The sequence below is a fragment of the Babylonia areolata genome, chromosome 5 (assembly GCF_041734735.1).
Source record: "Babylonia areolata isolate BAREFJ2019XMU chromosome 5, ASM4173473v1, whole genome shotgun sequence".
In the NCBI taxonomy this organism is placed as follows: Eukaryota; Metazoa; Mollusca; class Gastropoda; order Neogastropoda; family Buccinidae; genus Babylonia; species Babylonia areolata.
This window is the reverse complement of record NC_134880.1, coordinates 1,896,374-1,918,154: the sequence shown is the minus strand read 5'-3', so window position 1 is coordinate 1,918,154 and position 21,781 is coordinate 1,896,374. Positions and strand designations below refer to the sequence as shown.

General features: G+C 37.6%; 1 protein-coding gene across 2 annotated transcripts; it reads left to right on the top strand.

The window, feature by feature from the left end:
* Positions 1-2,409: 2,409 nt before the first annotated feature.
* Positions 2,410-20,929, top strand: LOC143281855 (putative isocitrate dehydrogenase [NAD] subunit alpha, mitochondrial). Of its 2 annotated transcripts, XM_076587100.1 has the most exons (12): positions 2,410-2,535; positions 2,948-2,998; positions 5,772-5,804; positions 7,955-8,056; positions 9,034-9,206; positions 12,908-13,037; positions 13,638-13,771; positions 15,418-15,520; positions 16,317-16,381; positions 16,897-16,978; positions 17,592-17,744; positions 18,612-20,929. In XM_076587100.1, the coding sequence occupies exons 1-12, from the start codon at positions 2,443-2,445 to the stop codon at positions 18,690-18,692; spliced, it is 1,200 nt and encodes a 399-aa protein (XP_076443215.1). In that variant the 5' UTR covers positions 2,410-2,442; the 3' UTR covers positions 18,693-20,929. The 2 variants fall into 2 exon arrangements, with proteins under 2 accessions (XP_076443215.1, XP_076443216.1); XM_076587101.1 differs by lacking the exon at positions 5,772-5,804.
* The last annotated feature ends 852 nt before the right edge of the window (positions 20,930-21,781 follow it).

Here is a 21,781-nt window from a genome sequence, read left to right as displayed (position 1 = left end):
CTGAGTAATAACATCAAAGCCCAGGTTCGCCTTTTTGCTGATGACACCTTCCTCTACCAACACACCAGCTGTGCCTCGGACTCTCTCTTGTTGCAGAAAGATCTGAGTGCATCAGGAAGAATGGAAGTCAACATGGCTGCTGAGCTTTACCGTTGATGACTGCCATGTCCTCACCATGTCCAGGGATATCAATCTAGTTCTGATCAATGAATTGTATGGTCAGTCACTTAGTTCATTTCCAAATGAACGACGGAATGAAGATGTATTGCACTGCATTTGTATTTGTACGTTCAAGAATAAACACTGCCAATTTCCTGGGAGTCGAAACGCCGAAAGAGCTTCACTGGGGCTCTAACATCAATGCTACTGCTTCTAAGGCCAACAACTTAAGGCTCAACCTTCAGAAACTATGTTCGGACTTGGCTGTTTCACCAGAGTCCACAGCGGTTGCTAGAAGGTCCTTGTTTGACCCATCACAGAGTATGCTACCACACGGTTAGTCTCAGTGGGACCCCAACCGACAGTCGGAACCTCATCAGCAATCTACAAAAGAGCGTGTACAGAGGCGCGCTACCAGGCACATCTTGCAAGACTTCAGCCCTACTACCAGTGCTTCTGGACTTGCCTCAAAGCTCAAGCTGGAACGGGTCTCTTCAAGGCCGCAGGAAAACTGCAAAGGCAATGTTAATATCGAAATTGACAAGGGCCTCGTTGACCTGCGACCTCCGAGGATACTCTCAAGCCAAATCCCGGACCTCCCAGAGGGCAACCTTGGATTATGCTGTTAATCCCGCACTCCCGTGTTGATGTCCATATCATTCCTCGTACAGGATGTGCCGACCCACGGTCCGTGGCCCTTGTGACACGAAGGCCATGGACGGTCATCTCACGGTCGGACTGACCCACTGAACCGGAGACGCGTAGGGCCTACTGTATCAGTATTCCAGTGCTAGTGAGCCAGCACTCCACTCTGGTCCATGCCACAGTGGTTTTTTGTTTATTTATTTATTTAGTTGGTTTTTTTAAATTTTTTATAATATATACCAGACTACTGATTGGATTGTTCGTATTACAGAAAAGGAAAAGATATCATGCACACTATATGCAAACATTACAATATGTAAAGGTTTGGATTTCTCCACATTTTTGTTTTACACTAAACGTTTTAATGTCAGGTTTTTATTTCAGTACAAATTAAGCTACAAGTATTTGTTCAGTTTCCATATGATAGTCTGTCGTTTTCGACAATGACCATCAGAACAGCAGAGGAGGTAAGTGCTGTCCCTATATACTATCTGGACTAGAATCTGATTATGTTGGAGATTGTCTTGCCCAAGTTACATCCCCACTCTCTCGACCAAGAGGGTTTTAGGACAGTCGGCGTTGGGATGGTCAGTTCCCAAAGGCCAACTATAGCCCTTAATTAAGGCTGCAACACAACTGAGAGCCGGTAGCAGCGTTGGAGTTTCAATCTGAGGGTCCCGGGTTTGAATCTCGGTGACGGCGCCTGGTGGGTATAAAGGGTGGATATTTTTTCCGATCTCCCAGGTCAACATAATAAGTGCAGACCTGCTAGTGCCTAAACCCCCTTCGTGTGTATACTACGCACGCAGACTCAGGCTGAAGATCAAATACGCACGCAGACTAAAGATCCTGTAATCCATCAGTGTCAGCGTTATGGAAACACTGAAGAACACTGTACCCAGCATGCACACCCCGAAAACGGTGTATGGCTGCCTATATGGCGGGGTAAACATGACTCAAACAAAAGGGTCATACACGTAAAAAATGTTACATGTCTGTCTTACTGAAGTGTGTATGTGTGCGTGTCTGTAATCTGATTGAATGACACAGGAAACGAATGATGAGCGCCCAGTGGCAGCCGTCATTCGACTCGATCGGCAGCCTGTTGTGTAAATGTGCAAATTTGCAAAGCGCTTAGAGCAAGTTTGAGAGTATATATGTTCTTCACAAACGACTTTTTAAGCTGTAAGTGATTTCCCATTGCATTGGAAAAACCCCCACTGATAATACAGCTCACACTTTGCTGTTGGCCCAACTGTAAATTTATGTCAATTCATTATATAAGCTCATCAGTTTCCATACCGATAGCTCAAACACAACCAAGGAAACCAACACCTTTCCTCAGAGGATATTTGCCGATAAAATTGAGTCGTGTCCAAAGTCCATGCCACTTTTTAATACATATTTTTTTAAGTGATGGCGACTGTAGTCGCTCATGTACGGATTTTGATCAATACAAAATAAATAGGCATTGCGTTTTTCATTTGGATATTAACAATTTAATATAGTGTAGTTGAAATTAAAATTGTTTTTGCGATAAGCTTAAAACATTGAATCACATGGAGAACTACATTTTCATACATGTCAAAGGTGAAATCACCGGAACTCATCATAATTTACAAGGTCATCAAGGTCAACATGGCTGTACGAAGTCTCCGAACGGCTTTCCAGCGATTCCATGACATTTCGAAAATCCAAGGGCAGAATGCACTTCCACTCATCCAAGACAGAGTAAGTGCATATGATTATTTGAAGTGGCACTGTAATTGATAAATTGCCAGATAGTGTCCATCTCTGACCTTCATGTTTCGAAGACCAGAGTCTGTTGAGAAGTTCAGTCGTCTGCATCAATGTCAAGACTGTCACATGAATAGCACGTGGATTATGAGGGATTCCAATAATATTTGATTTTAGATTTAAGATATCGCAAATGTTAATCGATATTTCCCAGAGTGGGCAGATATATCTGTTTGAATATTTGCGTTATAGCTTTATTTTCTTTCAGTTTTCCATTGTCATTTTATTGTATGACTTTTCTTCTTTAAAATTTTGTTTACCCTTGTACATTATTTGCCCTTATTATTTCATCGTCAACAGTGATCATTGTTGATTGCTTGTATTGAATACTTTGTTTAACTTTCAGTGCTCTGAAACCCAACCAAGGGTGTGCCATCCATCCAGACAATACTCATCTGTAAGTATGAAAAAGTAAAATGGGGAAACAACAGGGTGTCACATCAGGCCAGTTTCTTTCTTTTATGCATGCATTTTTTTTTTCACTCAGAACACGTATCCCTGTTTAGTTTGGTAAAATCAGGCCCGTTTTAAATTTGTTCTGTCAAAACTGTCTCACACATTATCAGTGCAGTAATAGTTATGATGATATTAACCTTGATGATGGTAATAATGATACTAATAGTAATACACATTTTTACAGAGCTCTTCCTCCTCACATAGATCTCACAGTGTTTAACATGCATGCCCCCTGACCCGACCCCCCTCCACCCCCAACCCTACCCCCCCCCCCCCCCCCCATCCCCTCCAAAAAAAACCCATGCCATCAAAGCTGCTACCAAAACAGACTAAAAAGCAAATCCCACTTCCCATCGTTCCAGCTGTTCTCATACATTGACCAAAATGCATATAGGAATGTTTAAACAGATGAGTTTATAGACTTGAGTGAAAGGAGTCTGTAGAGGTGGCATTACACATTGAGAATAAAAGAAAGACAATTCCATGTGGTAAGGGCAAAGAAAGAAACTGAATTTTCACCAAAGATTTTGAATTGACTCATGGAGCACTGAAAATAAAAGAGTGAAGTGTTCTTGTTGGCACTTGATAATAGTGCAATAAATCACAATTAGAGATGAGCAAAAAATTACTTTCTTGTTAATTTATTTCTTCTACTTTCTGGCTTCATTTAGAATTAGATCTAATTACTTCTAAAAACTTAAGGTTTCAATAAGATCTAAGTTTGATTGTTATCATCAGTCATGTTTTAATTATGTTATCCATGTTGATGTGTCCTGTTACGAAAATCTATCTCATTGATGGTGTGGGATCATAGGTTTGCTTATTGTGTTTATTAGATGTGTGTCTTCTTTGTTTATTTCTTTTTTTTTTTTTATTGTTCTTTTCCCATTAAATAAAATCCAAACACTTTCAATTTTAGTACAAAGTATGAATTTTGGGAGATGTGCAGACCCACTTTCATCAGATCTTCATGGAGGTTTCCTGGTTATTTTTAGCGAGAACCACATGCACATGCGTGTCTCCAGTCCCTGTTTTTTCAGGTCATGGAAAATCTAAAATTTTGTTGTGGAAATCGCTATTCCAACAAAAGGATTTTGAACATTTTTGGTGACTATTTAAGTATTTTTGTAAGTTTACAAGATATATTTGGTTTTATACCTGTTAATTGTTATTTGCTTTAGTCTTCTGCTTTGAGTGTATTTCTTGTCACATCTCTTCCATTACCTGTTGGAATTGACCAATTTATAAACTTTGCCAAAAAGTTGTCCGAACAAAGGCAGTGCAAACTCAGAGAAGCCAGTTAAGGTGGTAGGCTGCCCATGATGTCATATGACCTATTTCTCGCTGTGCGTGTGATGAAAAATCCGTCATGAAAGTGGGCCTGCACACCCTCCCTATTGAATGTGATTGATTGAGATTAATGTTGATCACATTTCTAAATGTTTTTAATTCAAAAAGTATTGTTAAGAAGGCTATTTTCTTTATGATGAATTAAATCTTTAAAAGGTATTTGCTTGAAAAATATCTGTTTTAAGCATTTCAAAGGTCCTCATTGATAAATATTGATATGTTATTGATAACAAAAATGATAATGAGACCGTGTCATACTCATTATACTTATTCAGTAACTTGAATAAGTTATGTGGTCAAGAGTGAAGGTCACTTTATTCTAATCTAAATCAGAAATAAGATAGATAAAGGTAATTATTTTAGATGATATAGCACTTCAGTTTTTATGATTTGATCAGTCATTCAGTGTCGTTTCAATACTGCTGTTAGAACATGTCTTTATTACCAAGTGTACTGGGGTCACAAGGAATATTGGGTAGTATAGGAATGTTAGGTAGTATATGTCTCATTACTTAATGCTAGTAATGAAGTATTTCTATTGTGCACGCTTCTAGAATTAATCAAGCTCAAACAGTTTACATAACAAATAATTGATTTAACAAAAGAAAGAAGTATTTATGGCAAATGAAAAAAAAAGCATTGACAAAAGATATATTCAATTTAAATTTTTTGTTCCTTTTTTGTTTCCTCTTTAACTTTTTTTTTTTTTTTTTTTTTTTTTTTTTTTTTTTTGCTGCTTTAGAAACTGCCCCTGTATGGTCATATATTTTTCGAGCCTTCATTTTTGTATTCTTTCTTTCCTTCCTTTATTTGCTTTTTATTGTTTGTTTTGTTTTGTTTTTGTTTCATTCCTTTTTCATTCTTTTTTTTTTCTTTGTCGTCTTGATTGTTTTTTTTCTGTCCTACTTTCAGTTTTTTTCTGTCCTACTTTCAGTTTTTGAATTTTAGTGAGAATGAGATGAATTTTGATTTTAACTGTGGAAACAGTTCAGTAGAAATTAAGTCATAGGTGTCTTGTTCATATTTAAGAGAATGAAATCCTTTCTTTTTGAAGAAAGTATTTCATAAAGTTAGTCATTAACTTAGAAAAAAGAAGGAAAGAAAGAATGGTTTGTTGGTTGGTAACCAGTTCATTGATGAGTACACTTCCAAAAAGGTTATAAACATTTAACCTAGCAACAGCCATTCATAACTTATCAGCAGCCATTCAAAACTTAACTTGAGCTTAATAGTTAATGCTTTGGGGCTTGGTCTGGTTTTCTGTGCTTTGACCATTGAAGAAATATATTTTTCAGAATGCCATATACAGTGTGCTGTCATGGTCTCAGATATGTCATTAATGTTTCTGTAAAAATGCCTTTCAGCCAGCAGTCTTCAAAACTCCATTCATGGCAAAGGTATGGTAATAATTGGAAACAGGTTGTAAACAGAGGATGATCTTGCTTGGAAACATGAAAATGCAGGGCGTTACTGACTTGTGATAATTGTTTTATTCATTAAAACCAATTAACTAAACAAGAAGCATCTTTACTCATCAAAAGCCTTTTGAAAGGAGAAAGCCAATGTAATAAGTTTAGCACAGAAAGAAAAGTTAGGATTCTTTTGTGTTGCGGTTACTGTCAAGTCTGAAAAAAAAAATTCCGTTGTGTGGGGGTTATTGGTCTGTCAGAAAAACTAAAAGCAATTTTCTTTTCAGTGCTATCACTAAGTTGAATTTGTGAATCTTGAAAACAGAATGAATATTGAGAGAATGTCAATGTGATTCAAAACTTGAAAAAAAGATGATTCATATTTTGGTCTGCAAATGTAAGAAATAAATGTTGGAAAATATAAGTTATGTCGTCATGATGATCACATTTTAAAATAATTATAAAAACATTAATGATATTTCTTCTGTTTATAATTGATATAATTTTAGTGTCCATTTCTGCTTCCAAGCTTTGCATGACTTTTTGATATATTTGTAATAAAAGAAAACCAGTTTTCACTTTCGCTTGTGAAACTTTACAACTTTTTGAGAGTTTTCTTCACACGTGCACACACACACACACACACACAACCACAAAACACAAACACATAAAGACACACACACACACACACACACACACACACACACACACACACACACACACACACACACACTTACTCACTCACTCACTCACACACACAAGCATGCATGCTCACCTCTCCCTCTTCTTCATCCAACAATTCACCCCCCCCCCCCCCTCAAACACACACCCTCCTAACCCCACCCCCCCACTCCCTCTGCTCCCATTTAATTTCTTCCCTCACCGGTACAAAATGCACATGGTGCACACATGCTGACACACATGTATAAAATAAAATAAAAATATATATAAAAAACAAAAACAAAAACAAAAAAAAAACAGTTACAAGAATTGACCAACCAGCAATTAATTTTTTTCTCTTTTTTGTGTTTTTGGGGTTGGTTTGTTTTGTTGTTGTTGTTTTTTTGATAGAATTGTTTGCAAATGACTACTATTTTTCTGCTTTAAAAAAACCCATTTGATTTGATTTGCTTGTTTGTTTACTTGTTAGTTTGGATCCTTTCAGGGTTGCATTGTATTGAGTTGAGTGATTTTAGAAGAAGAGAAGTTTGTTTTGCTGCTTGCACTTTTGAATTGTGATAAAATGTATATACCACATAGCACTATTAGCAGTGATTTAGATTGGGAGAGGGTGCGTAAGAGTATGAACCGTGTCTTTGTAATGTTCCTGCTGAGGTCACAGGTGATTTGAATGGCAGGAAGAAAGGGATGGTGGAGTGAGTATGAGGTGTTGAGTATGGGAGGGGGTAGTTGTTTTATATATATGTTACTCCCCAGTTCCATGATAGTCAAAGAGAGAAGGTACGATTGCAGTAGTTGTATACATTTACTCGGAAAATATGCATGCATAATCACTCCTTGAATACAGAAGTAATGAAAGTATAATCTGTTGACTCCAGTTTGGGCGTTGGGGATAAAATATCGCGCAGTCAGTCCGGCACCAGTCCGACACAGTAATAACTAATATGTTGCTGAAAGTGACATTATGGCTCTTTTTTTTTATCTTTTTATTTTTTCATAAACTTTAAATTTTCCTGCAGTTGGTATAATATGTATATAATCTATCTCTGTATCTCTCTCTGTCTCCCCCCCCCCCCCACCCCCTCTCTGTCTGTCTGCCTCTGGAAATGATCTTCACTCTGGAAATTCTGTGTCACAATAAAAAGTTTTGTTGTTTTTGTGCTTTCCTAATCCCCCCATCCCTTCGCTTATGCGTTGAAGGTTCTTTTGTTTCATATCAAAACATAGTTCAGATTGTTATAAACAAAACAAAGGCAAGCAAGGATGTACACACTATAACACAGTTACTGAGTTAGTCAATACACTTTATTGTTCAAGCTTGTAGAGTTGTTGATTTTATCCAGATTGCTTATAAACAAAACGAGAAAATTAATTCTGAAGTCTGGAAATGTATAAATTGTATGAATTTGCTAGTGATTATCTTCTTATCCTGGTAACGATGATGTTGATGTGATCAGGGTCAAGAAAGCATTGGTGTCATGAAGGTCACCATGATTCCTGGTGATGGCATTGGGCCTGAAATATCCCAGTCTGTGAAAGACATTTTTGCAGCTGCTGGAGTGAGTATTGGTAAATAATTGTTTGGTTGTGGAAAAGATTTGTGTGTGTGTGTGTGTGTGTGTGTGCTTTTTCATTGCTTTAGTCTTAAGATACAGAATTACTGGGCTTGACTGTGCTGCCTGTTTTGAACAGAATTAAAAGAAAAGAAAAAAAAAAAAAAGGGAAGGCAAAACATGGCAGTGATTCCATAGAAGCTGCGTGTTCAACTTAAACTTTGTTGTTGAGTCAAGGAAAATGCCCTGGAAAAATATATATAAATGTCATGGATTCAGGAAAAATGCCCTGAAAATCGTGCTTACTGCAAATGTCCTTAGGAAAATGAATGATATTTTTAACACTAATGATTGTTAATTTTATTCAAACCTTGTAACCCGCTAAGTTATTGTGTTAGTAGAAGGGTGTAAAGCATGGCTTGTCTGGACTTGCCATTGTTTCTTAAGGAGCATATAAAGGATGAGCAGCTATCATTCTCCTGCAATGGTGTTTATTTGATTAACAAAGATTTCTTTTTTCAGATGGGAATGAAATCCTCCCAAATGTGATTTGCATCCTTTCTTATAAAATTTGTTTCATTTGAATGATTTGTGTAAATGTGTGGAGAAGGCAATATTACAAATGAATTGATATGTTTATGTATGCGTGTGTGTGTGTGATTGTGCAACCATGCATGTACTTTGTGTTCAAGCATGTGTGTACTATGTGTTTTGTGTGTATGAGTGTGTGGGTATGTGTGTGTCGTATGTATTTGAGAGTGGGTATATGCTTGTGTTTTTGTATGTTGGTCTCTGTGTGTGTGTGTGTGTGTGTCTGGTGAGTGCGTGTGTGTTCTCATTCTTTCATTCTCCCTCTCTCTCTGGTTTGTGTGTGTGTGTTTGCTCTCTCTCTCTTTTACTTAAACTATAAAAGGAATGTGAACGTTTCCATAAATCAATGGTTATCAGAATATAGAAGGTGCTGTGCTGTGTGGGTTGACCAGGCCCCAATTGTCTGGGAGGATGTGGACGTGACCCCAGTCAAAGGCCCTGATGGCAACTTCCACCTGCCCCAGAGAATCTTTGACTCCATGGCGGAGACTGGGATTGGCCTGAAGGGACCCCTGGCCACACCCATTGGCAAGGGGCACAAGTCTCTCAACTTGGCGCTGAGAAAGTAGGTTGTGGTTTTGTGGCTGTCAGTTGTGTCCAACAATGACCATCAGAACAGCAGTGGAGGCAACTGCTGTCCCGACTATTTGGGCTAGAATTTGACTATAGTGGAGAGTGTCTTGTCCAAGTTACATCCTGCTCTCTTGGCCAAGAGAGTTTTAGGACAGTCGGTGTTGTTAGCTCCCCAAAGGCCAGTTAGCCCCTAAGAGTAAGACTGCAGCACTTAGAGCCAGAGCAGTCTTGCTTCCTTGGTGGTGGTTGTAGATGGAAGTTAATACTTACCAGGCCTTCTGATAAGATTTTTTTTAAATCTTTTTTTTTTTTAAACCTTTGGGATCCAATGGACTCTTTAGTTTTACCAGGATTCTTAGGGGTCCCAGACTACTTTCAGAGGGTCACTCGACTGCTGCACATTCTGAATGAGTCTGCTACACTTATACACAAAGGCAGTCACACCTTCTAGTTCAAGTCAAAATCTCCAAGTTTCTGGTGAATGGAAATATATCTTCTGTATAGCAGATTACTAGCAACAGACTGATGTGCTGATATAGGATTTCCTCTCTTTACTCTTTTTGTGTGTTCATTGATGAACATCAGAAGATTAATATTTGATTAAAAAAAAAAGTAATTTGGGTTTCTGGGAATAGTATGGAATTGAAACAATTCTTCTTTATAGCAGGTGATCTCAGTGTCAGACCAAAGTGCTGGTACATGATTTTACCTCTTCATTCTTTTTATGTGTTCATTGAGAAACATCAGAAGTTGAATACTTAAACAAAAAGAAGTAATTTTGTAGACAGAGCAAATAGGTACAAGTTGTCTGTAACAGAGCTTTTTAAAACGGACAAATGTTCTTTTTCTTTAAAAAAAAAAAAAAAAAAAAAAAAAGAGAGAGAGAGAGAAAAATAAAGTTTGTGTATTTTTGTCAACAGAAACATTGTCTGCGATAATGATATGTTCAGGTGGAAATGCTGGAGCTAGAAATGCCATTTTCTGTTGTGACAATGCTTGTTTTTCTCAAAAAAATGCAAAATATGACAGTTGATTTATTCACATTACAGTCCATATTTGTCAGGCCATGGCCATCATTGCTGTTTTGACTGAAGTTAAGCAAGGTATGTTTTTCGAAAAATTGCCTACTTACATATCAGTCTGTTAACCAAGAGGTTTATACCTGTTATAACCAACCTCTTTGTCCTTTGACCTCTGATGAATGGGCTAAAAAGTAATCAGTTTTCTCACTCCAGGAAAATTTGTGTCAGTGATTTCTCTTTTACATTGCTCTCTTTGTTCCTTTTTGTATTTCTGTTGTCCTTTCTTCTTTCATTTTCTGGTATCCCAACGTGGTTTTCTTGATAATCAGACACTTTTTTTTTTTAATGTTTTTTTGGTGCCAAGAAAATGAATCACTTGCTGGTGGTTTTTGTCGGTGTTAGATTGCGTGGTTGTATTTGATTAGTTTTAATTCACTCATTTAAGATTTACTGCCAGTTTGCTTTCCTGATTTTCCCAACGTTTGTATGGGTTAGTAAAAAACAAAAAACAAACAAACAAAAAAACAAAAAAACAACAAGAAGAGATGTTAGAAGTTATGAACTGAAAATTTCCAGACTGGTCAGTAACATAATAAGTTAGTTGGGGACGCAGTATAAAACTTCCTCCCTTCTTATGCTTTCTTCTAGTGAGATGATGAAAGCATCCATAATTTTGTTCAAAATTTTTACTCACTGTGACTTACAAAAGAATTCAGGAAAGCACAATGGGTTTGAAACTGTTTGAATTCACAATGTTATAAATCCCTGATCGGGTTCCTTTGTCTGAAACAGTTGCCTGTTTTTTGTGTGTGAAGAAACTGTGTCAGATGCCATTGTTGACATGCACCGTTCACGTGAGCCAGTGACGTTGAAAATTACTCTCCTGTTCACGAGCACAGCAACACACTCAGCATTTATTGGTCGCGTTGTAGAGTGGGAAGGTCAGTTAAGATAAATTATTTTCAGCTCATGACTTCATGATGCAAATAAGTTGCCACTCAAAAAATTCAAAACACCATAAATCCCCAATTCAGGCTTCTTTGTCTGAGTCAGTTGGAAATAGTAATTGGGGCCCATTGTGCAGAGAGAGTTAGCTAAGTATAACTGTCATTCTTCTCAGGTGTTTGAAATTTCTTATAATCTTCATGTGAGAAATGTGGTTGAGTTGCCTACCTCAGACTCAAAGGCATAATCTGGTTTTACTTGTGTGGTGTAAATGGCTTAATTGAGTTTTTGTTGTTTAATTGGTATGTTTCGTGTTTTTAGCCCTGTTGTTGCCTTGTACAGTCCACTGAGCTCTGAGCCACATTGAAGTGAATTGATTTATGGATTACAGTTTTATATCTCTTATCCACAGAGCAGTGCAGTCTTGTACACTATTAAGCAGTACAGTTATTCTGAACATGAAAGTATAGGACAGTTAAAACATTTCTTGGAATTGCATTCAAAGGTGGAAGGAAGGGAGAGAATTGTGAACACTGGTTGAAATGGAAAAGAATGATAGTGACACATAGTGTTCCTTCTTCTTCCCCACAGACTGATCTCTCTTCTTCAGTTAAACCAGAGACTGTCATTTGCTTCTGATCTCTTTCTGTCACATTGTGTGACATACTGTTTGTGTCATATTGTCCTATTTATTCTGTGTCTTCATGAATGGAGATCAGATTGGTGTTTATATTTCAGTGCATATACATTTTAGAACTGAATGAGAGTTTACTTTGTTCTGTGTTGAATTTTACATGATATTCATTCTCAGTTCAGTTCAGTTCAATTCAGTTCAAAATACGTTATTGTCTGCTTCAAGGAATTAAAACAGAAAATGTTATTTTGGATCATTCAAGTGCTCATTAACAAATATCAAAGCAAAACTGAATGAATAATGGGCACACCCTTCCCTGACCACACCACATTCATCAGTTATCCCTTTGGCTTTTCTGTGTTTTATGGACAGTTAAAGTTGTATCTTATCTGAAAAACAAAAACATTCAGGTAAGATATAACATTTTAAAATAAAGTGAAACAACTGTGTGTGTGTACATTTTAGTCATCATAGAAAAGAAAAATATTCAGAAAGAAAATTACAACATTTTAAGGCACACATGTTCTTCAGCTAATATCAAAGCGAAAAATTGGTGTGTAACTGGCACACACTTCCCACATATCAGTTATAAAACGTACAGCTAGGAAAGTATTAAATTCATAGTTTTGTCTTCAACATTTTTAATGTGAAGCTGTCTCCTTTCATTCTTTTGATTTGTTTGGTATGTTTTGGAGTTTGGAGAATGGATGTTGACTGTGATCATAATGACAGCAGGGATAATATTTGTTTCTATTATAGTGATTGTGTTATCAGTGTCTAATTATGAAAGATCGAAAGTGTTGATCAGATTGATATTCGATAAGTTTAAAAAAAAAATTGAAACAAGAATCTTTTGATGGTAGTCATGCTCATTTGTAAAAACTGAATGCTTGTTGTCATCTTCCTTTTTTTTTTTTTTTTTAATGATTATTATATGATATGAGAATTGTCTTTCTTTGATAAGGGAAGTTATGTCTAACTGGCTGTGGAAGACAGTGGACAGCATTCCAATATCAGATATTCTGATATCAACCTTTTGGATCTTAGAAATAGAATAGCTTATTTGTGGTTTTTCTCTTCTTCTGTTTTCAGGGCATTCAATTTGTATGCTAACGTGAGACCTTGCAAGTCGATCGATGGGTTTAAGACTCCCTATGATGATGTCAACCTGGTCACAATCCGGGAAAACACGGAAGGAGAATACAGTGGGATTGAACACATAGTGAGTGGTTTTTGGCTTTTTTGTGTGTTGTGTCTGATTTGGGTAAAAAGATGACTTTTGTGCTCAGTTCAGATCTGTTTGTGTGAAATATTTCCTTGTTATCTGAAAATTTTGCTTTGGGAGGTAAACAAATTCCAGAAGTCTCATGTAATTAATCATGTGTTAAACATTGACGAGATCATTGTGTCCATGTGCCTGTGAGTGACAGCAACTTTCAGACATAGTGTCTCTGTAAATTTTATTCATATTTTTTTCTTGCCAGCACTCACTTTTATTTGAAAAAACGATAACCATATAAATAAGCTGCAGAATGATGTTTATGTGTTCTTGAGGCAGGGGCGTTCACCTTGACAGAGCACAGAAAACTGGTGAGCTGCTGGTTTATCCAGTGTGCAGCAGAAAAGGTAACTGGAAAAAGGTGCAAAAGACCTTGATTTGATGTTCTGTTCAGGAATATCTCATTCTTTGGTGGGTTTTTTTTTTTGATAGAGTCATGTTCTCTGGCATATAAAGGTCTGTTTTGCTTCAAACAGTGTGTTTGAAGACTCAGAGCATAAAGGTGCATTGCTGCAGATGAAGACTTACCATTTGTTTTTTCAGATCGTTGATGGTGTGGTTCAAAGCATTAAGCTGATCACAGAGAATGCTTCACGTCGGGTGGCTGAGTATGCCTTCAAGTATGCCCGAGAAAACAACAGAAGCACTGTGACAGCTGTTCACAAAGCCAACATTATGTGAGGTTTTTTTTTACACACTGGTCATTGTACAAAGTATGTTTTTTTAAGAATAAAGTAAAGCGTGCTTTTCTCCCAAGTTATATATATATATATATGTGTGTGTGTGTGTGTGTGTGTGTAATTATGCATTTCTTTTTCTACTGAACATGATTCAACTCAAATTTGGCACATTCACCATTTGCGATCTAATAGGTAAGCATTGTTGGATCTGTTGGTTGTCTGAAAATTCATAGCTGGTGAACAGTTTTGAGCCATATGGCTGTCATTTTCAGCTGCTCCAGAAGTGCTGTTTGGCTCTGGGGTGTTTCTTGTCTGAATTGAATATTTTTCAGTACAGTAATGGTATAAAAGGTGGGACAGAATGGAAGAAGAATGAAGAGTGGAGTTTTATTTTTATCCATTACTGAAGATATTGTTTGTTCGTATCACTCAGAGACTGCCATGGTTAGACTCGTCTTCTCCACTGTTACCTTGAATCTGGATTACTGCAATTTGGTACTCCTAGGTCTTCCAGCTGATCAGATCAGTCGTTTGCAGAAAGTTCAGAACATGCAGCTTAACTTGTAATGCGGAAATCTAAGCGTGAGTATGTGACACCTGTGCTCAAAGAGCTGTACTGGCTTCCAGTTAAATTCTGCATCCAGTTACGTAAAGATTGTCACACTCGTATACCATTTCTTTGATCATACACTCCTGTAGTATCTCTCTTCTTCACTCACAGCTTATCAGTCTTCCCGGTCACTTCAGTCTTCAGCTGAAAGGTTCATTCGGGTGCTGAACATTAATCTGAAAACCTTTGGTCACTGATCATTTAGTTTCTCAGCCCGAACTGTCTGGAACTCAATGCCCGTGGACCTGCGAAAGGCCCCTTCCCTAGACTTGAAAAATTTTCAAGTCCCAACTGGAAACATATCTTTTTGTCTTGCATTTCAGTAACAGTTTTGTCTAATTTTGCTGTTGTATGAGGGTTGTACTATTTTTTCCTGTGCTGTGTGTGTAAGTGTGGGTGGGAGATGCTCTGTGTATGTGTTTGTGCGTGCGTGCATGCATGTGCCATGGTTGTTAATTGAATTTTCTTGATTATTGTTGTTTCTTTCTTGTTATTTTTGATTTGTAAAGTGCCTTGTAAAGCCCCTCTGTGAGGGAACAGCATCACTATTGTTATTATCATTATTATTTGAGGAAGTGGGGGAGGGGAAGGGAAACTTAATGAAAGCACTGTCTGCTCTTGAGTGAAAACTGTCAACAGACCAGTGAAACTACATTGTCCATACATTGAGTTCATGGTGAACATCTAAACTTCTGTCTAGTGACATGTTTATGCATGAAGAAATGGTTTCAGGCTTCCATTATGATGATGTTGTTTTTTTTTATGTCTGCGTTAACAGACAAGTGGGTGAATGTAAGCGGTGTGTATGTCTCACAGCACACTGGGATTCAGGACAATCTGGGATTGCTATAGTGGAAAATAATTGTCTGGACAAATGAGGATCTTTCTCAGAAATCAAGGTACTGATTTTCACTTGGACAGTTCCAGTTTGTTCTGACCTGTTTGCCCTATGACATTTGTTTTGTTCAATGCATAAGGTCTTAAGTTTGCCTGGTTATTACTCCTACATGTTAATATCCACTGTGTCTTCCAGGCGAATGTCTGATGGCTTGTTTCTGAAGTGCTGTCGGGAGGTGGCATCCAAAAACAAGGACATTCGCTTCACTGAATCTTATCTGGACACAGTGTGCTTGAATGTAAGTCATCATTTTGAATTATTGAAAGCATCATACATTAGAATGTTAATCTCCTGGTGTTTGCTTTTTTTTTTTTTTTTTTTTTTTTTTTTTTAGCAAAATATGGTTACAATAATGCTCAATCACAATGTTATCAGACTTGTTGTACCATCATATATGCAATCTTTCTTTGATACAGAAAATTATTTCATATTTGTGAAGATGGTATAACATTTTTCAAGTTTTTTCTTTCTTTTGATTTTCCTACAGGAATGAGTAGGGTAAATAAAGTATTGTTGTCATGGGGATGTCATACTAGTTGTCCTTATCAAATGATAGCCAAAGATTTGATTTTCACAATAGCCAGAAACTTCAGTTTTCTGGAAAAAAAGAGAGTAAAATTTGAACTGAAGTTATATGGCATACAAAGTACAGGAAGACATGAGTGTCTTTGATAGATTGTTGATCTTGTGGGAATGGGTGGCAATTTTGGTGACTCAACCTTCAGTGGTACTGAAATGATGGCTTGTGTTATTTTTTGTTTGGAGGGAGACATGACTGCTTGAAAAAGAATTTCACTGCTTCTTTCTGAGCTTTTTTGTTTTTTGGATTTTTTGTGTTTTTTTTTTTTTGTCTGGATTTTGCTGATTCACCTCTCCTTGTCTCTTCCTTCTTACAAGGATCAGCCTGACGTTAGTGATTGTCGAATTTCTGTCTGAGCATGATTTCCATATTTCTGCTTGTTTTCAAACTTCATGTTGTGTGTAAAAGGTGTGGACTACTCTCCCTATTTTGTGTTGCTTTTTGTCTCCAACAGATGGTTCAGGATCCCACACAGTTTGATGTGTTGGTCATGCCCAACCTGTACGGTGACATTCTGAGGTGAGGCTGCTGTGTGCTGGCCTTGGGAGGCTGGGGTGGAATGAGTGGGTCAGTAATAGGCTGGGTGTGCTAATCCAAGACATTCTTGGCTTGTGAAAAAACAATATGCACCTTCTGGCAGTGGGCTCTTTTAGGCTTGAACACTTCTTCACCCGTGTGTACTGACACGACATGTAGACGGGTACACATTGTACAAGCACATAGTGTGCAGGCACATGCATATTTAAGCACCTACAAATGTGCATTTGTGGTCTGCGCATAATACACATACGTGCATGCACACATCCGCTTTCCATCTGCTTTACACAGTTAGATATTCATTTTATGGTAACAGAATGATAAAATGAAATTCCACATACACACACAACACACATGCAGATGAAATATTGCACATATGCATGCAAACATGCTTGCAGTAAATGCCATGTAATCTATCTAAATAATATATATGTGTAAAATTTCTCCTGTTTTGTAGTTATCCATAGAATTCATAAAAAATATTTTTTTGGTTGCAGTGATTTATGTGCTGGCTTGATTGGTGGCTTGGGAGTTACACCTAGTGGTAATATTGGAGAAGACGGTGCTATATTTGAATCGGTAAGCATTTCAAAGTGTTTCGGTACATATGTGTGATTTAATGTAATGCTTGGGCAAAAAGATGCCTTTCTTTTGCTTTGCTGTTTTCAGTGCAGGCATAGTATCATGGTGTGTTCTTTTTTTTTTTTCTTTTTCCAAAATAAATGTTTGGGTTTTTTTTTCTTGTAGGATCAGCTAGCACTTTTTTTTTTTTTGCACATGCATTTGTTTCTCTCTCATTGTGCAGTTAGTGAGTCTTTGTCTTTTATCAGTATCACATTGTTCTTTTGTGAGTAATCATGGTTGTTGATAATGGTTGATGTAATGTACTGCACTTATGTGTGTGTGTTTTTATTTGATTTATCTGATTTTAAGTCTGTTCAACAACCATGGTGGTGTTAGACATGTTTAAAAAAAAAAAAAAGTGAGGGAGGGTCAGGGTTGAGTGATATGGCTTGGAATGGGGCATTGTGTGTGGAGGTGAGGGTGGGAGTGGGATGGAGAGTTGAAGAGTGTGTGTGTGTATGTATTAGCATGCTAGCTGTGTGTGGCAAGATATTTAAAAAAACAAACAAAAAAAAAACACACCAAAAAAACCCACCAAGCTGTCATTGACCCATGACGTGTTCTCAAGGTGCATGGCACAGCCCCTGACATCGCGGGCCAGGACAAAGCCAACCCCACCGCTCTGCTGCTTAGCGCTGTCATGATGCTGAGACACATGCAGCTGGGGCAATATGGGGACTGTATTGAGAAGGCGGCACTGGATACTATCAGGGAAGGAAAGGTGGGTGCCTGCCTGTGTGATGTTTATGCTCGGCAAGCTCAGGAAAGTGTGTTATGTGCTTTGTGAAAGGCAGTGACAATTTAAGTGCCTTGTGCTGTTTCTGCCATTGCTGATGTGGAATCCTTGTACATGTGTGATAACATTCGTCACGGCTGAGTGACAGTGGTGTACAGGAGGGGCCATATGCGCTAAATCCGTGACACTTAGTGCCAAGAATGTCGCTCCCACAGTGTACTGCTGCTATTTCGATCGTTGTTAGTTGTGTGGTCATCTTCTCTGTACAACCGGCATCACTCGCTGTTCATCTTGCCAGTCTCTTTGAAAGTTGCTCCCATTATATTCTATCCAGTTGTCCAATAAAAGTTCATCACTGTCTTTTTGAAGCTGATGATTCAATTCTTTCTGAGCATCAGCTAAAGAAAGCAGTTTTGGTCATTTTTGGTGTGGGCACAGCTTGAGCCCAGTGTCGCCATTTTGCCGAGTGTGTGATGAGTGAGTTAAAACAAAGTAGCAACCCAGCCAGATCACTCCAATAAAGGACTACCTCATGACATAGATGTGGTTTCTAGCTATCAGTGGAATCTAGAAAGATTCCTCAAGCTAAAGCTTCCAGTGTTTTTGTCACGAACTCAATACAAACCAGGCAAAGTCCGGATATTTCAGTGATGAATTGTCTTGTCATTGTGGCAGCAAAGTGTACATGGGTGTGCTGCTGAGTTATTTCATCATACAGGTAGCCTCGGGGTTTAGTTGGGTTTTTTTTTTTATTGTCCTTTTGTGTGTGTGTGTGTGTGTTTGCATGTGTTTACTCTTTCACAATGAATAAAAGGGCAAAACATGAAAACTTACAAGGGGACTGTGTTGCAGGTTTTGACTGGGGATTTAGGTGGCTCTTCTACATGCTCAGAGTTCACCCGTGAGATCTGCACCCGTGTCCAATACTCCTGATTTTATCTTAGCAACAGTGCTCTGTGATTTGGTTTTCACCCACTCATAGCTGATTATTACGCGATACCATCCGTCTGGGTTGTCTGTGATGTAAATTTAGAAGATGAGTGGCACATGCCACCTCCCCACCCCTCCCTACATTTGTGATCATGTTCATGACTTCTTTTTTTTCAGTGGACTGTTTTGATTACATTTGATTAGAAGTTGGAGGAGGTTGTTTGCACAGTTTAACAGCTTCAGATGGTGGTGCTTTCTTGTCAGTCTGTAGATGTTGTTTTCTGTTGTTGATATTTATGGATAAATGAATTGATGTGAACCTGTGTGAACTGAATGGTCATGTGTTGATGTAAAATCATCAGCTTTATGTCAGAAAAAGAAGTATTTTTATATCTTTCCAAGACATACTTCGAGGACAGGTATATTTTGGCTGAAACAACTTGACAGTTCTGTAATTTTATATATACTGACATAGATGCTGTATGTGAATTCTGACAAAATGATGAGCAATTCAGCTTTTTTTTGTTTTTTGTAATGGCTTTTTCTCCTTGTCTTTAAAGTACTTTGTGTGTTTCTCAATTTGATGAGGTTGTTTTTGCAATATATATAATAAAAATGAAAGTCTTTTGTATTACAACAAATATAACAGTTGCTATTGTTATAAATGGTAAGACTCTTATGTCAGAAAATGAATTGATAAATTCTTGTAAATGTGTAACAGAATCAATATTATTCATATATAAGTTTACCTTCTCTGTTATGGAACTTCTACAGAAAGTTCAAAATTTGTCTGCAAATCTGATCATGCAGGTCTCCCACAAACCACTGTATACTCCACTTCCATACAATTTACACTGGCTTCCAATATATGAGAGAATAAGCTTCAAAATAACGTAATTATGTGTTTCAGTTCATTGATTGGTTTTTGAAACCTTGTACCATTCTTATTTAGTGAGGAATTACAGTACTGCCACACAACAGAGTTAGCTGATTTGGGTGGTTGAACTTTGGACATTGGTGATGCTTCTAAGAACAGTTCTTTTTTGAGCTCTTGTCTCCCTCCCATACTGTTAGCAACTGACAGTCCTTTCAAACGTTGTGACTGTTTTTTTTTCTGGACAGTCGTTGTGCATGTTTGTACGTCAGTGTGTGTGTGTGTGGAGTGGAGACGAGGTGGGAGAGTTATGAGTGATGTTACACTGTTTTCAGAATAGTGTTACAGTGAGTTATATCTTAACATCTTTTATTAGAATCCTGGATCTTATTGATACCACATGTATGTTATTTGCACTTAGAGCTGCAGGATATGCGCTGTATAAATGCACATTATTGTTGTTATTAATCAGAGTTTACAGTAGTAAGAGATTTTCAGTATTACTGGTTTTAGTATTTCAGTTGTGTAAAATTTAATTTCTACAGGTATTGGACCATTTTGAGAGTTGCACGTTTGACCAAGGCCACTATTCACCTGTTGTCAAAAAGGCTGCACAATGTCAGCACCATAAAAATGCTTCTGTGGAAAAATATACTTGCAGTAAATGACAAAGTATGGGCAGAAAGAAACTTGCTGTTTTTGACCAGGTATAGTTGTCCATTGCCTTTATCACATGCTGTTGTTCTGCAGGAGCCATATGCAAGGTGCATGGCAGAAAGGTTGGTTACAGTGAAATTGTTGAAGGAACCATGTTCAAGTGCTGTTTCTTTCTCTTTGTGCCTCTACTCCAGCTGTGTGTGTGTGTGTGTGTGTGTGCACGCGTGCACATTTTGTTATCAAATCGATGTTGATGCACAAAAAATAGTCCAGACAGGCAATCACTGGTGTTTATTTTTTCCCCCAGAAGTGAGCTTAAAGAAACCACATTCTATGTTTTGTTTATGTGGACCATAGCTGTTGAGATTTCATGAATGAAAGCAAGAAGTTGATCCATGTGCAGTGTCTGTGTGAATGAAGCTTAATGCAAATTTGGAATCTCATTGCCCCTGCATGGTTGTTAGGTTTTGGTGTGTTGTTCAATTAGAGTTTGGCATGATTAATTGTCAAGACTTATAGATTCCGATCAGCTGGTTTGAACATATGTAGACATTTTTGAGAAGGATGCATTATTGCATAAGAAAATGAAACTAAGAATGAGATTGTGATAATAAAACAAATCTTTTTGAGTTTTGAAAGTGCTTCTCAGGAGAAGCAGGTTCACCTTATTATTTCATGTTTGTCAACAATAAACGTTTATTTGAATGTGTCCTTGTTTTATGCATTTTGTTTCACTAAGTGAGACATGTATATATGGTACATCAAGTGCATCCATCTGTGCATGTTTGTGTGTGAAGACAATTTAAATTCACCAGAAGAGGAATATGTACGAAATCACGTTAGTGATTCTTTAAAAACAAATACCTTTGAAGCATTTAAGGAAAAATATGCATGAAGCATTGGTACCATTAACCCATACTAGGGTTTGTGTGCTGCTTGAACATTCAGTTCTGAGAACCATTTTCAGTCACCTTCGAATTTGAAATCCAAGGATTGGTAATTGAAATATAACCCATCTGCGACTGTATTTGTGACTGAATATAAAAGTTATGTAGCTTTTGAGCAGTTGATTTTTTTTTTTTTTTTTTAATCTTCATTTGGCAAAACTGTTTTGGAGATGTCTGTATATGCCAGTGAAGGGAGAAAAGTTTCTTCTTTTTCTTGATAGACAACCAACTTCTTGGTTGAAGAATCTGTTGGATTGGGCATGGATGGTGTTGGTGGAGGTTGCAGTTTTAGAGTTGGAATTTTTGGCAAATGTGACCACTTTTAATCCCACCATCATGGTATTCACATTACGCCTTTGGAGATAATGGAAGTTGTGTGAAAACATGTTGTCTGTAGCACCAGCCAATAGCAAGCAGACTGGCCTTCTCTTCTGAAAGATGGTGAAGTTATGGGTACTTTCACACACAGAACGTTGGTTTATAGGTCAGTTTAGTTCAGTTACTGAAAGAAATGTCACTTTGTTAAGATGCATCCATGTACGCTACACCACATCTGCTAAGCAGATGCCTGACCAGCAGCGTAACGCAATGCACTTTGTCAGACCTTTAGGGAG

Bases quoted from the DNA above. Each gene is read 5' to 3' on its own strand.
- LOC143281855 (XM_076587100.1), top strand. From the start codon at position 2,443: ATGGCTGTACGAAGTCTCCGAACGGCTTTCCAGCGATTCCATGACATT. The intron at 8,057-9,033 runs GTGAGTATTGGT...TGGGTTGACCAG, and splicing joins ACATTTTTGCAGCTGCTGGA to GCCCCAATTGTCTGGGAGGA. The intron at 16,979-17,591 runs GTAAGCATTTCA...CGTGTTCTCAAG, and splicing joins ACGGTGCTATATTTGAATCG to GTGCATGGCACAGCCCCTGA.